At 39.1% G+C, this 16,928-nt stretch overlaps 1 protein-coding gene across 3 annotated transcripts in view; it reads left to right on the forward strand.

Moving 5' to 3' along the window:
* Positions 1-16,928, forward strand: part of dapk1 (death-associated protein kinase 1) — a 209,595-nt gene that overhangs the window by 83,069 nt on the left and 109,598 nt on the right. For all 3 annotated transcript variants that reach the window (XM_068030069.1, XM_068030070.1, XM_068030071.1), the window contains one exon: positions 14,815-15,036. In XM_068030069.1, coding sequence (XP_067886170.1) covers positions 14,815-15,036 — 222 coding nt within the window. The remainder of the gene's footprint in view (positions 1-14,814; positions 15,037-16,928) is intronic.

The following is a 16,928-nucleotide window of genomic DNA, read 5'->3' on the forward strand; positions in this document are numbered from 1 at the left end:
GCTACATTTAATTCTGTGCCCATGCTATCCTCAGTGCTTCTTTCAAGTGGTGGTCGACTTGGAGGAGTATTAATTTATCAGTTGAGGGAGGGTGGTAAATGGTAATTAGCAGGATGTTTCCTTATCCATGTTTGACTTGATGCCATGAGACTTCACAGGGTCCAGATTCAATGTTTAGAACTCCCAAAGCCACTCCCTCGCAACTGTTTACCAATTGTCCTGCCACCTCTAGTGGGTCTGTCCTACTGTGGGTGGGATAGGACAGATCCAGGGATGGTGATGGATGAGATGAGACGGAGGCTGAACGGTATGATTCTGAGAGTACGACTTTTGAACTGGTGTTTGACTAGTCTGTGGGACCACTGTCCCAATTTTGGTAGAAGTCTCCAGATGTCTGTGAAGAGGACTTTGCGGGGTTGACCGGGCTGGGTGTGCCTTTGTCATTTCCTGTGTCTAGGTCAATATTAGGTGGTTTTATTAACTTTTTTTAGCGGTTTGATTCAATTAAGTAGCTTGCTAGGCCATTTCAGAGGGCATTTAAAAGGGTCAATCGTATTGCATTGATCTGGAGTCACATATAGGCCAGACCATGTCAGGCCAGCAGATTTCCTTCCTTGGACATTAGTGAACCAGATGGGTTTTTACAACATTTTGGTAGTTTCATGATCATTACTGATAGCTTTTTATTTTCAATTTTATCTAATTAGTGGAATTTAAATTCCCAAGATGCCGTGGTGAGAATTGAACTTGTGTCTCCAGATTGTTAGTCCAGGCTTCTGGATTGCTAGTCCAGTAACATAACCACTATGATAATGTATATACACAACGAATGAGGTTATGTCAATAACTAGCCTACTATGTGTTTTTAAACAGGAGCAGGTTCCTCCACACCCATACCTGTAGCAAATATCTTTTTTGCTACAGGTAATTTACTAATAGGTTGTTTATTTGTAACTTATTTTAGAGCATTCGGAATTGATTGCACCTCAAACTTTTGATTGTCTTGGTTAGGTGTGTATCACAGAAAAGAATTATCTTACATTTTACAGCTAGTGTAATGGAACTGCCTCTGTTTGATTTTAAAGCCACATCTGTTTCACTTCTATATCTGTTTTTTTTCTGCATTTATAACAAAATGTAAATTTTCTAAAGAAGGAAGGTGAGGTTAAAACAAATCCGTTTCATATTTAGTTGAGACCGTGGTTGTACATTAGCCGGACTGCACAGGAGGAGATAACTGCAAATTAACATGCAATTTACAAGAAAAAACCTGAAAAGTATCTTGTTCATGTAAAATGTTTGCTTAATATAAGTTTCTTTTTCCAGAGCCAAGTGATCAAAAAGACTTCATTACGGATTGAAAGGGAAAATTCAATTTTTCAAAAAGAGACCAGAGATCTACCTTCATTTATTAAGGGATTGTCTAAGTTTCAAAAGCCCAATTCTGTAATGACATTTACCTTTTTTAAATGCTAGTTCTTAAGTAAGCTTGGTGATTCCTTCCAATGGTTGCTACTTCATTCACTGTTAGCTAGACTGAACAGTTGAACCACACAGACCAAAAACATTCAAGGCTCAAACCACGTTCCCAGTTCTGACACTGTCCTACTTTAACTGCAAGTGTGTGAATGTCTTCTGAAGATGGGACTAGGCTTAGCTATGACGCCCTCAAGACGATAACCTCCTGACTGTCACAGTCAAGGCCCGCATTACAAGTACAGTATTGACTATTTGTGTGAGCTCACAGATGGTATTGATGCCTATGGAACTGTATGCCAGGAGGATGTCAAAAACTTATCTAAAACAAGAGAATCCCTATACGGAGAGGAGTGTGCTTAATTTAAAGCCATTTTGTTCTTCTCCCTTTGCTTCCTGTTTCTTTACTGTGGAAACACCTTTTGTCCCTAATCCTTGTGTATGGGTGAAAAGATTCCAGGTGAGACTGGCGTGCTTGCAATACAAGATCAAGCGAAAGGAAACGCTTGTGTCCTAGATCTTCAGTATGTGTTCATAATAGAGGTGTTCAGGTTACTTTGACAGAGTTTTGGGCATTTTCTTTGAGCTAATATTCTGAGAATATCTCAGCAAAACTACAGACTACATGCAGTGCAATGTTGTTACCATACCATGATGGAACACAAGCTGGGCATTTTCCATTGCACAGCAGTGCCCCAAATCTTGGCAAAGAACAAATTGTGAGCATCCTGTTGAAACTGGTCATCTTTTAAACCGGATTAAGTTGCCTTTTGAGTCCTGGGACCTTGCCATTCCAGGTTTGCAGATCTTCTGGCTTTTTCAAGTAACAAACAGTTGTTATATTGTTAGTGTGGCTGGTTCCCCATTTTGCTGTCCTGAAGCTGTGCTTTACAGTATCCCAACTCCCCGGCTGAAGGGTGTAAAATGATTCATTGTGGAGATAAAAGATAACAGGAAAACTGGAGGGGTTGTGCAAGAGAGGAAATTTGTGGGGGAAGGAGAATCTACTTTTATACTGATGCTGTGCAGTTCAGATTGCACAAGACTGCCAGTCAGAACTGGCTCCTTTCACTAGCAGCAGAGTCACAGACCCACAAAAACTGGATACGTGATTATCATCAGGACAGGGAGCACTACTTAATGGTGTTAACTTGAGTCAGTTCATGGACAATAGCTGCCCTGAATTCATACTGAACAAGCACCAGTGTGAACATTACTAAAATGTTGGACTACAGTAATTCAGCCCAGGTGTTTCACATTGCAACTTTTAAAAGAAAAAGCTTATTTAGGTTGATGTCAAGTCCAAATAAGTACCATGGCAAGGTGGAACAATAACAGTTTACAAGTACCAAAACAAAATGTGCAAGAGTTTCAAATTTGACTGTTTTTGGTGGATGGAAACATTCATGTCAGTGTATGTCCTTTGAAGCTTAATATGTTTTTAGTGACGAACTTGTTTTGAAAGAAAGTTGTTGTAAAGTCTAAAATTAAGACTGAAATAAAGGTACTAAAGTTTGGATAAATTGCTGTGAACTACAACATTCATCACTGCTCTGTGCATGAGAATTGTAACTTCATAAGCACAGTATATATAAGATCTTCATAGAGAAATGATAACTGACTTGGAATCTCAGTTATTGATTTTTCCAATAAGACTTGCACAAGCCAAGATTTCATGCAGAAAACAATTAGCTGTTTTATGCTTCATAACTGATTAGTTTTTTTTAAGATTCTGAAGTGATGCTTAATTTTTGAGTATTTAAATAGTGAATTATAATGGCATAATTCAAAGTATATTGACCTCTGGTACCATTCTTCATGTATGAGCCTATATCGTGAATTTTGAAAGGTTATTCAACTGTGGAAGGCATCCTCTTTTCACCCAACACCCAAACACTGGCACTTTCCAGCACCAGCCATGGGCAAGTGCAGCAGGAGTCCTGGCTCACTGTTATATTTTCTCTATCTAACTTTAGCTATTGGGCTGGTCTAAGGCAAGTAACTTTGTCTGTCTCTAGTTAGTCTTTTGGTTTGTGATGACTTAAAATAAATTGTATTTGCTAAAAGGCTTTTAGTCTATTTGTGAACAGAGTTAAGAATGCAAACTGATTGATGGAACTATTTTTTTGTTAGCTTCTTTGATGAATCAGTTGGTAAATGCACCTGCAAGCATGGAACTGAGCCAGGTTCAATCCTCAGTCTATACGGAGTTATCTGTCTGATCTCCACTGAACTGCACTATTGGGGTGGGAGAACTTCACTTTGCCTCGGTACTCGTAGATTTTGGAGGTGGGGTAAGTCAGTCAGCCAGGGTTGATGATCCTGATTGCTATCTGGTCGTCACCTGGAAAGTTTGCATGTTTGGTGTCGGGTGAAGAGAGGATTGGGTATTAAGACTCGGGCACGAAGAATGGTCACAATTTTAATTTCCAGGGGGACTACACTTCTGTGAGATCTAAATAAAAGCAAAATATTGCAGATGCTAGAAATCTGAAATTAAAAACAAAAAGTGCTGGAAATACTCAGCATCTGTGGGGAGTGAAGCAGAGTTAATGTTTCAGGTCACTGATCTTTCATCTGTTGAAAGATCAGTGACCTGAAACGTTAACTCTGCTTCTTTCACCACAGGTGCTACCAGACCTGCTGAGTATTACCAGCATTTTTTGTTTTTACGTCTGAGATATCTTGTTTGGCTACCTCCCAAGTCAGGTTTCTGGCATCACTGTCAGCTGATTTTTGAAACTAGCGAGTCATCAGGAGATGATCATCGAGATGGTGATGATTCTTTCCACATTTGCTTGTGTTGCAAAAAATGTAACTGCAGTTAGGCCTGCTACTAGCAACCATTGCTTCGTGAGTTTTCCCTTGAAAACATTGTCCCTTTTATATCTGGGCTACTTGATCAAGTTTGAACCGAGCTTGCCTAGTGGCATTGATCTTTCTTTGAAGCTCGGTTTGCTGCAGTCTTTGCTTCCCATTCTGCACTGTATACCGATGTATATGATATCAGCTGGTCTGCAACATATATCCTTTTCCCCTTTTGCTGACCTTGATTGTGAAATGGAGTCGAGACTGGTGTATTCTCACCTGAATTTTTTTTTATGTTGTATTAGCATGGTGAAAATTAGCATGACTTCGTGAACAAAACCAGGGTGTGGCAGCCTGGTTAATCTAGTCCACTCAGACTTTCATGAGCAGCAGTTGTTTTTCTTTTTAATGTTTTTGTACTGTAAATGTATTGATTCATAAAATCTGGTAATACTTCCAGAAATTCTGATTGAAGAGGTTCCAATAAGGCCTGCAGAAAATTATGTAATTTATCATTTTTCGTTAAGAATCTGAAGTTGATCATTGCATGATATATATTTGCATAGCAACTGGTCAGTTTGTATCTCCGTAACAGTGCGTGATCAGTGTGCACTACTTTTCATAAAATACATCACCTGTGGTTTGTACTTCCCAGTTTTTTTAACCATTTTGAGGTAGTATGAAAGAACATGTGTGGATGCATTTTTGGTGTTTTTGAAAACGGGAATCAATTCATAAAGAATATTCTGGTCATCTGAAATGAGAAATCATCCAGACCTGCTGAGAAGCTGTGCATTCATTGGGCATTCATTATTGAGAATTGATTTGTAAGGGCTTAGTTCTTTCTATTAGAACTTGCAGCATTATGGAGCCTTTGATTGAAAAGCTTCCCTTTTTTTTTAAAAATATACTCATGAGTGTCCTGTCTCCAAGTACCAAGCATTGAAACATGAAAGGCCTTTCTCCTGTCGATGTGAAATGAATACATGTCCACCTATAAAACTTGCAAAAGCTACAACTTAAACTGTACAACTGAAAAATAGCCCCAAGTAAAAGCCTTATGACCAAGTTTGCTGAATAAGTGTAAGCTTGTGTTGAATTTCAGGATTGTTGTTAGTGTTCTGGGATTGCAATTCACAATTCAGTTTGTTTTTCTGTGAAAGTTAAACCCCAAGTAGCCACACTAAGAGAGTAGGGGGACAAAAATTTTATTTCAAGTTTCAGTTGCTCCCAATAATCCAGTAGTTATATTACTGGGACAAAAACAAAAGTGCACTTTTTGCATTGGTAGATTTAGAAATGATTGAATAGTTTAGTGAGCATGAATTATAGAATGATCAGCCCAGCGTGCATGCGCTGTCTCTTTGAAAGAGCTGTCCAATTAATCCCACTCCACTGTCCTATCCCCACAGGCCTGTAAATTTTCTCCTTTCAGTATTTATCTTGATTTCTTTTGAAAGTTACTATTGAATCTGCTTCCACCATCCTTTCAGGAAGTACATTCCAAATCATCATAACTCACCATTTAAAAAAAAATACTCTTCATCTTGCCTCTTAAATCTGTGTCCTCTGATTACTCACCCTTCCACTATAAACAGTTTCTCCTTATTTACTGCATCAAAGCCTCTCTTGACTTTGAACACCTCTATCAGATTTCCCCTTGACCACCTCCACTCTAAGGCAACCAAGCCCAGTTTCTGTAGTCTCTCCATGTAACTGAAAGCTTTCATCCTTTGGTACCATTCTAGTAAATCTCCTCTGCAGCCCCTCTAAGGGCTTGACGACCTTCCTAAAGTGTGGTGTCCAGAATTGTCCACAGTACTCCAACTGGGGCCTAACCAGTGTTTTATAAAAATTTAGCAAAACCTCCTATGCCTCTTTTTTATATAAAGCTAAGAATCCCATTTCCCTTTTTAACGGCCTTTTCAACTTGTCCTACGCCTTAAGTATTGTGTACTCCGCCACTGGATCTCTCTGTTTCTGCACCCCCTTTAAAGTTGTACCATTTAATTTATATTGCCTCTCCTAATGAAGCAAAATGTTTGGGGCAGTGTGGGGTTGAGAGGAAAGGACCAAAAGATGGCACCTCCAATCGCACAGTCCTACCTCAGTAATATATTGGTGATAGCCCAGATCGTATACTCAAGTCTTGGAGAGAAGCTACCAAATGAGCCAAGCTGTTGAGAAGTTTGCATGTACTGTAGAAGGAAGGAGTGAAACACTCTGGCTTCTGTAATATTATACAGGAAGAAAGCTTATTAATTCTTACACTCTACAATCAGTTACTAAGTTCTAAACCTAACCAATGATGCTCCAGTGATTTGCCAATGTCTCCTTAATTCCTCGCTACTCTTGCAGCCAAATCTGCTCTGGCTTGGGATGTATTTAAATTGATTACTGTAAAATTGATAGGTCAGTGGCTGAGGGAGGCATCTTCATGATCTGAATATTTTGCTTTAATCAAAATTCCTTCAACTGATGCATCAGCCAGAACTCTTCACAGAGTATGTAAGAACCTACGAAATAGGAGCAGAAGTAGGACATACGGCCCCTCGAGCCTGCTCTGCCATTCAGTAAGATTATGGCTTATCCTGTACCTCAACTCCATTTTCCCAACTTATTCCCTTAGTATGAATATTTGTGACAGAGCCTGGTTGTACAAAGCTATCTCTGGTCTGGCAGATAGCTGGACTTGGGCAAATTTATCCCAGAGTACAAAGTGTTATTTTACATCTATTAATAGGTTTGTATTATAAATTGAATTGATGCTTTTAGGAAAAGAAAACTTTGTGGAGGAATTAATATCATCTTGGAAGCTAATTATTAACTGTTTAGATTCTGGACCTGATGTCCAATTGCAGGGGAGGGAGGGATTTCTTATCACTAACCTTATTTTAAATTCTGAATTTATATACTATGATCCTTTGCTCATTATCCAAAATAGTTTGTTTATTTCCATGTCCTGTATTTTGTATCCCTTCTCTCTCTTCCTTCTCCCACACAGTTTTTTCTGTAGTGATTTTTTTGTTGTTGCTGGAGTCTTTTTCTTATTCATAATTTAGTTCTCCAAGGCTGTAATCATCCTGGTCACTCTTCTCTGAACTTCTTTCTAATACATCTGTATGTTTTTCTTGCCTTACTGCAAAATTGATTTCATCATTTGATCAGTACAATGTCGTCATAATTCTTTCTGACTCTGAATCCAATGAGCCCCTATACCCAATTTGTCTTAAGAAAATCTGCACCTAGGTGACATTATTACTTGCCACCTTAGGGAGGAAGCAATGATTGATGGATTGCTTAATGTGTTGTGATTATTTCTGCAATGGAGTGATCTCTGGTGCAGTGGAGGTGAAGTGGGAAATGTTTCTCTGTATTAGAGAGGGAATGTGTGTTACGGTGTTTCAGTTGCAAGTCTGTCTTTCTGCCACTTCTGTTTCTGTTCTGTTCAAACAGTCAGGCATCATTGGAGGATCTTTACTTTTTAATTTACAAGCCTACAGTTCAGAAAACTGTCTCAATTCACAGATAAATGAAGGCACATTAACATCACAGGTGAAGACCCTTAAAGCTTCTGCCATTGGGTCTCTACCTGAAAGAGTCTCTCCTCTATTCAGGTGTGCATTTCCATTACTTTCTGCTTTAATTTCCCATTTTCTTCTCATTTGATAAGATTAGATATTTCTGAGGCAAACACCATTCTTGCAAGCTGTAAACATTTCACCAAACAGTTTTTAATGAAATGCATTGTCTTTGTTAGGTAACTTTGGTTTCTTTTTTTGAAAGTCAGCATTTTCTTCCCAAATATGAAGGAATAGACATCCAAAACATCTCATTGATTGGTGAATACCCAATGTTATACGTAAAATGACCAGTCAAATAGTGACTTGGTTATACCTATGCCATTATACACGGGCTACAAAATAGGTTTGTTTTCTTTTAAATTATTTGTTCACACTATGGGCCTGAATTTCTGAAAATTACCACATGCATTATGGTGCAGAAATTCCAGCAAATTATGGCGAGTGACTTATGCCATTATATTACCACACCATAATTTGCTGGGACTTTCATGCTGCTCCAGAGACCCTTGCTGAAAAAAATTGAACAGCTAATTGTTGTAGCTCTGCCCCCTGTTAAAATTAATGGTGAGATTAAGTTTGCTGAATCAACGTCACTGATCACCACAGCCACTTAGATGATTGCCGAAATGGCTAATGGGCTTAATCAGTATTCAGTCGCTCAGCAGGTTCCTGAGGGTGATATTTTTACTGACTTGTTCCAGGAATCTCATTGAAATATTAAACCTCCATTAAGTAATACAAGTGTTTTGACAGGCTGATAGTGCAAAGGCTCCATATAAAACTAAGCATGGATTGCAACCAGTAATAAAATATGGCTAGCGACTGCAGTCAGTAAGGGAGAGAACCGGGCCCCTTGTTAACATGATTTGTGTATTTATAGTGCTTTAACACAAACTCATCAATCAAATTAAATTCTGCCTGGGTATTCTGTTGATTAAACCGAGACCCATTCCCGTGGTACAAGTTCAGAACCATTATGGATGGTATACATAGTCCATAATATTGATGGGCTTCTGATTAAAGGTCACAAACCTGAAATGTTAACCCTGTTTCTCTCTCCACAGATGCTGCCAGATCTGCTGTGTATTTTCAGCACTTTGTTTTTATTTCAGATTTATAGCATCTGCAGTATTTTGCTTTTATTACCATAGTATTGACTGCCCTATTAGACTTCTAATGTGAATCAGACTTGTGTACAATCCACAGAATAAGGATTTAAATAGTTCCACTAAACTGCTTTTATATTTAATTTACCAATCTATGTTATGCATTCATTGCTTATCACGTGCATTTTTTAATTTTCAACGGTGCATGTAGAGTAGATAATATGTATCCAATTTATCAGCCAGGCGAGTTATTACTGTACCCAACCCTCTCAGTATTCCTATGTAACTTACCCTCTATCATCTGTCTCCTCCAACACGATCCTACCACCAAACACAACTTCCCCTAACCTCTCCTTTCCTCTTTCCAAAGGGACTATCCATTCTTTGATATCCTGGTTCACTCTTACAGCACCTGCCCTACCATCTCCTCTCCTTCCTCTTGATATTGTCCCACACAAGCACAGGAGATGCAATACCTGCACATTTACCCCTTCACATACCACTGTTCATGGCCCCCAACATGTGTCTTCTGAGTTAAACAGCAATTTACATGTTACTTTCTCCAACCTAATATAAGACATTCACTCCTGACTGTGTAGTCGCCTCCAAATCAGGATGACTACACGCAGATTAGGTGATCACTTTGCAAAACATTTCTGTTTTGCCCACAAGTACGAATCTAAGCTCCCTTCTGCTTGCCACGTCCGTTCTCGATCCTCTGTTTTGTCCCTCTACACTGTCCCAGTGAAGCTCAACATAAGGGCAAGGAACAGGACCTTGTCTTTCTATTAGGCACTTTGTAGTCCTTTGTACTTAATATTGGCTTTAATAATTCCAAATCTAAATGATGGCTTCCACTTGCCGTTTGGTGGAAATCATAGATTGAAATAGTACAGAAAGAGAACATTCAGACTTTCATGTGTGTTGGTTCATTGGTGGAGTTATCCATTAATCCCATTCCAATGCTCTGTCTCCAATTTATGTTTCCTTCAGCTATTTATCCAATTCACTTTTGAATGTTACAATTGAATTTGCTTTCATTACCCTTTCAGGCAGTGCATTCCAGATCACAACTCTGTGTGTGTATGACACCTCTGGCTCTTTTGTCAATTAATCTTAAATCTGTGACCTCTGGTTACCGGCCTTTCTGCCACTAGAAACAATTTCTCCTTATTTACTCTATCAAAACCATTCATGATTTTGAACACCTCTATCAAATCTCCTCTTAACCTTTTCTACTCTGAAGAGAACAACCTCAGCTTCTCCAGTCTCTCCACATAACTGAAATCCCTCATCCCTGGTACCATTCTAATAAACCTCCTCTGCACCCTCTTCAAGGCTTTGACATCCTTCCTAAAGTGTGCCCAGATTTGAACACAGGACTCCAACTGATGCCCGCCCAACCTTTTTATAAAGGTTTAGCATGACTTCCTTGCTTTTGTACTCAGCTTCATTAATAGAGAAACAATCATAAGAAATAGGAGCTGAAGAAGGCCATTCGGCCCCTCAAGCCTACTTCACCTTTCAGTAAGTTCATGGCTGATCTGTGACCTTAACCCCGCTTTCCTGCCTGCCCCCCATAACCCTTGACTCTGCTGTAGATCGAAAATCTGTCTAACTCGGCCTTGAATATATTCAATGACCCAGCCTCCACTGCTCCCTGGGGAAGAGAATTCCAAAGATTAATGACCCTCTGAGAGAAGAAATTCCTCTTCATCTCCAACTGAACTGGGAGACCCCTGATTTTGAAATTCTGGCTACTCGTTCTAGATTTCCCCCACGAGGGAAAACATTCTCTCCGCATCTACTCTGCCAAGCCCCCTCAGAATCTTTATTTCTTTCAATAAGGTCGCCTCTCATTCTTCTAAACTCCAATGAGTATAGGCCCAACCTGCTCTACCTTTCCTCATAAGACAATGCTTTCATCCCAGGAATCAACCGACTGAATCTTCTCTGAATTGCTGCCAATGCAAGTATATCCCTCCTTAAGTCCATTTAACCCTTTCACTCAAGTTCTGAATGATTCGACATGACCCATATTAGTGATTTTTTTTTTTGTTCAATATAAGTAAGACTTGGCACATTACAGTGTCTGAGCAGTAGTTAATAGGCACTATCATGAGATATATTACCTATTATGCCCTGGGTGGAAATAGCAATCTCCAAAGGAACATAGGAGTAGGCCATTTAGTTAGATCATGGCTGATCATCTACCTCAATGCCCACTTTCCCATGCTATCCCCATATCCCTTGATGTCATTTGTATCCAAATATCCATCAATTTCTGTCTTGTACTTGCTCAGTGATTGATCTTACACAGCCCTCTGGGAAAGATTCGCTTTGATCCTCTTTGGATTCGCCACCCTCTAAGTGAAGAAATTCTTCCTTATCTCGGTCTTAAATGGCCTGCCCCTTATTCTGAGACTATATCCCCTGGTTCTAGACTCACCAGCCAGGGGAAAAATCCTATCCACATCCACCCTGTCACACCCTGTAAGAATTTTATTGATTTCTTTGAGATCACCTCTTATTCTTCGACACTATAGAGAGAATAGGCCCAGTTTCCTCAATCTCTCCTTATAAGACAATCCCGCCAATCTAGGAATTAGTCTGGTGAACCTCCGTGCAAGCCTGTATGGCAAGTATATCCTTCCTTTGATGAGACCAAAACTGTATATAATATTCGAGGTGCAGTCTCCCCAAGGCTTTATACAATTGCAGCAAGACATTATTCCTGCACTTAAAACCCCTTGCGATGAAGGCCAACACACCATTTGCCTTCCTAATTGCTTGCTGCACCTGCATGCTAGCTTTTAGTGACTCATGAACAAGGACACCCAGGTCCCTTTTGGTCATCAACACTTCCCAATCTCTCTCCATTTAAGAAATCCATGTGAGCAGCCCCATCGGTCTGTGTCCCAGGCTCCTTTGTTCATCGGTGTTACACGTGTGGGTCCTCCGCCAGCCATTCCTCCTTAGCTCTGTCTGTTGGATGGTCCCAAGCCCTTGGCCAAATGCGTCTATACTCTTTATGCCCTACACTGTCACCTGGTTAAACAAAGCTTCGATACTAAAATTCTCATCCTTGCTTTCAAATCCCTCCATGGCCTTGTCCCTCCCTCTCTGTAATCTCCTCCAGCACTACAACACTCCAAGATATCTGCACTCCTCTAATTCCGGCCTCTTGAGCATCCCCAATTTTAATCTCACTACCATTGATGGCTGTGCTTTCAGCTGCAGAAGCTCTGGAATTCTCTCCCTAAACCTCTCCATGTCTCTACCTCACTTTTCTCCTTAAGACATTCCTTAAAACCTCCTCTTGACCAAGCTTTTGGTCATTTGCCCCAATATTTTCTTATGTAGCTCGGTGTCATATTTTGTTTTATGTTGCCTTTGTAAAGTGCCTTGGGAGGTTTTATTACATTATAGATGCTACATAAATACATGTTGTTGATAATGATGGTCCCTTTGTTATATTTTTCTCAATGGAACCTGTCCAATGCTCCAACTAGGCCAGGCCAGGTCATTGTCTCTGCAGTGCCTTGCTCATACGATGTCTGGTGTCCTTGGTAATTAACCAGTTTGTCTGAGACAGAAAACATCAAACATCCCATTGTCTCTTATCTCAGTCTATGGAATTCCAGTAATTTCATTAGTCTAGGGTCTCCCGAAGAGGCTGCTGTCTTATCCTGCCAAGAATTCTGCTGATGTCTGCCCTTTTAATTCAATCAAGGAAGACCCAGTACCTCAGTCTACACTACCCTATTTTCCAGCCATGTCTACCCAGAGCATTTCACAATGGGATTAAAAGCATAGTTATATTCAAGGTTCATTGTTCAACATGCAACAAATTACAGAATAAAATCTTTAACTTACAATTGATAATGTTGTTTAATTTAGCCCTTGTTAGTTGGTAACAGAATCTCAAGTGGAGACTTCCCAGGATTCTCTCATTCCTATCTATCTGTTAAACAATTGTTCACTGTTACTTCTTTCTGTCCCTTAGCCAATTTTGTATCCATGCTGCCATGCATCTCGTGGGCTTTAATTTTGCTAACAAGTTTAGAGAAGTATTGACAATGTGGGATGGATGTGGCAGCATTTCTGGGGATGGGGGAGGAGAGAATACTTGGGGTGGGGATACTCAGGTTGGAGCACCACATTGGTGAGGTGGTCTGCACCCTTGATGTCGACTTGCTTTTTTTTTCCTACCAGCCTCGATGATGAGTTATTTCACCTTGTTCAGAGTAGTAGAATCAGAAGACACTGCCTGTGCTCGAAGGGGATAAATTCAAAACTGATCTACAGCAACAAGATTTCAGTGGAACAGACTCCCTAGGGAGACAGTTCGTACTGATTCATTCAAATGCAAATTAGATAGATTTACTTCGCATATGAGTAACTTGGGGCATGATATGTGGTAGTGCAGCATGCTTGGGAGGGAAAGGGTGAACTTGGACCTATGATTCCCAAAGCTCTCCACTACTAGAGGTTTCCTCATGTCATTTCTGGGTCTGTTATAGACCAATTGATAAAGATTGACTGAAATGATGAATGGAGAATTCCAATATCCTTGTATCATGTGACTACCAGAATGGTAGAAGGAAAGCTATATATTGGTCTTTTTTGGGTCTAGTAATTCCATTGTCCTTGGGCAGCTGGCACTTTTTCCACTTTGCCAGCTTATCATGTTGATCTTTTATGTGCCTATTCCCCACCTCTTTGAGCCATTTGCATGTTCTACATCTTGTATATATCTTTTATTTGTAACATAATACTTCCTACTGTCATGCTCTTATTACTTCAGCCATTTAGCCATCTCCTATTTTTGACCTAAGCACTTTACAAGTCATTCTATTTCGTTTCCTGTGTGTTTGTTTATTTCCCCCTTTCCTACTTACTTACCTTTTGGTCTATCCCTTTTTAAGTGAGTTTATCAGTAATATCTTTCAGTTTTGACTATCCAAAATGTCAAACTGCTGCTTTTCAGGCATTCTCTGTTTTTGTTTGATTTACAGCACCTGCAGTATTTTGCTTTTTTGTTTTTATCCCATTAGAAATCTGCAATCACTACAAAGCTTTGATTTTTAAAAAAATATATTTTAACCCGTCCTGCATTGCACATGAGTGCAGTTGTGTTCCTAGCACTGTGGATGAGAAAGCTCATCCTCCAGGAGTGTATTAACTGGTTGTGGCATAATTCTGGCACATGATATGTTTTAAAATGAGCCTCCAGTTTTTATAAAAATTGTTTCACCTTAAAAATGAGTGGCGGAACCTGAGAAGAGGAGGAAATAAGATCACTGAAGGGGTAGAATATATTATTTATTTGAACTTTGCTTTTCTAGCTTTATAGAGAGAATATAAAGGGGCGATGAGGCTTTTTAAAAAAAAAAAATGGCTTTTTATACATATTTTATAGGGTTAAAGCTGCTTCCACATATTCAAATATACTTAAGTAGCTTTATTGCTGTAATATCAGGTCCTGGTTCAACGTCAATGTATGAGTGTTTAAAAATAACCTATCTCGGCCATTTACTACTCAATAAATGGGGTTTTAAAGAAAGAGTTATTTATTTTTGTACTGAAGTTTATATCCTGTTGTAGATATGTGTTAAGTTTCAATTGGCAGAGTAAGGACCTGCAGGAAGGCAGGGAAGAAACTGAGTGAACCAAAAATCAGACCATCTCACAAATAAAAACTTATTTCTGCTTGTGCAGCAATTTCATTATTCACTGTCTTCATTTTTTTTGCCAACTAATGTGTTTGCTCTATAGTGTGTGTAGTTCTTCCTGTGGTATTTTGGCATGACGGGTATAGCTCTATCTTTTATTTACAGCGGGCAATTTGCAATAGTGAAAAAATGCACAGAGAAAAGCTCTGGGATGGGGTACGCAGCAAAATTTATCAAAAAGCGCCGCTCAAAGTCAAGCCGCCGTGGAGTCAGCCGTGAAGACATCGAGAGAGAAGTCAACATCTTAAAGGAGATACAGCACCCAAATATCATAACTCTGCGTGATGTTTATGAGAATAAAACTGATGTGATCCTTATTCTTGAACTGTAAGTAAATGTTTGTGTATTTAATTTGCTTATCCCTCATTGAAACATGATTTTTTCAGTACATTTGCACATTTGAGTGGACCGGTTTGTTTTCCATGTGATGTTGTGAGCATTGTGGATCATAATTCATCTGAGCTAATTGATGTGAAATGCATAGATGATGGCAGAACCTGGGTGTGTAATGAGGTAACCTGTTACTTTACTGCAAGAGAACGAGGGTCAGTAAAGTTGAAGCATTGGTCACACTACATGTGATGCACATTTCTATAATGTACATTAAGTAAATCAATTGTGATATTTCAAATAGTACAGTGGTTTTTCATGTGGCTTAAGATCACTTTGTAAGCCACCCATAAACATTCCAAATGCACTGTTCCCAGTACATCGTCTGTTAGTGGTAGATGTGCAAAACCTCCCTGAGAAACCATTGTAGATGAAATGATCTTTAAAACACAAAATGAATCAACAATGTCTAATAGTATATGTCTGTATTGTGAGTAAGTGAGCATCTGCCTACTCCAGTTTCCTTTTTCAAACTTTTGTTGATTCAATAAAAGGAAATGGATTATGAACATCTGAAATAAAATCTATTTCCTTAACAGAGAACTTGATTTTTCTATTTAATCACAATGAAAGTGGAATCTTGTTTGACATTCAATGTCATAGAGATGCCCTCTGCTATTCCCTTGCTTTTATTCAGTACTGCAAAGTGCTCCTTTCTCTACCAACCGATATAAAGTTTGCAGAGTACTGATATACATTTGGAATTAATTAGGAGGAAATGAACTCACCAGAGCACATTACAAATTCAGAAGCAATTTTGTTTTCCATTTCTGGATTGACATCCTTTTCTCCTAGAGAATTGTACAAACGACCAAAAGGAAATCTAAATGTCCAACCACATTGATCAGTGTTTCAGTGGAGCAGTTTATCAATGCGACTTAATTGCATAAATCATTCAAGAGAACTAGATAATTTTGCATCAATAATAAGACATGAGAACAAAAACAGCAAATCTAAATAAATAGAGACATTACTTAATTCATAGGACCTGCTTCAAAACATAAGCTCAGAGTAGCAGTTCTTAGTAAATTTGGTACCTTATGAGGCTTTTTTTTTAACATGACATTGAACACTTGGGAGTGCTGTACTAGTTCCCGTCATGAATAGATAAACAGAGCAAAATCTAGACTGATGGCCTAATCTTCCCCTAGAAATCAAGCTGTTGTAAGAAGCAAATATTAAGGTAAAATTGCAATTAATCAAAACTGTCAAAAGAGAAAGATTTCAACGTTTTCCTTAAGAACCTAAGAAAATTCAGTGAGAAAACAGAATTCCATCAATCAGTAAAAGCAAAATACTGCAGATGTTGGAAATTGAAATAAAAACAGAAAGTGCTGGAAATACTCAGATCAGGCATCAGACAGTGTGTTTAACAACCTTCAATCCCACCTCAACAGGTTCAGATCCTGCTTTTTAGAGGTGCCAGTTGATATCAAACCAACTTTGAATTATTTTGCAGACTTGAAGCATTTCTCTCCTTGGTCTTTTTGCCCAATGAAAATACTTGAGCATTATGTCATTAAATTTATATTAAGTTACTACAGACACGTCGTTCCGTATAAGCCACAGACACTGGAAATGGAAGTTCCAGAACCAATCCCTTTGGAACTCCACTGGGTATTTTCTTCCCTGACGGAGCATTTTCCATTTGGCACTATCTTGGAAGTAATTTCAGTTATGTCCTAGCCCCCACCCCCCTCCACCCAGTCTGGTTCTGCTGCTAATTGGTATTTGGGAACAATGCCACAGAGACACTTTGTTATAAATATATGAATAATTTCTTTAGCTTATGCACACTGCCCAGGCATACTTTTATTCAGTTTTCTCAG

This window comes from Heterodontus francisci, chromosome 4 (assembly GCF_036365525.1).
Source record: "Heterodontus francisci isolate sHetFra1 chromosome 4, sHetFra1.hap1, whole genome shotgun sequence".
Lineage (NCBI taxonomy): Eukaryota > Metazoa > Chordata > Chondrichthyes > Heterodontiformes > Heterodontidae > Heterodontus > Heterodontus francisci.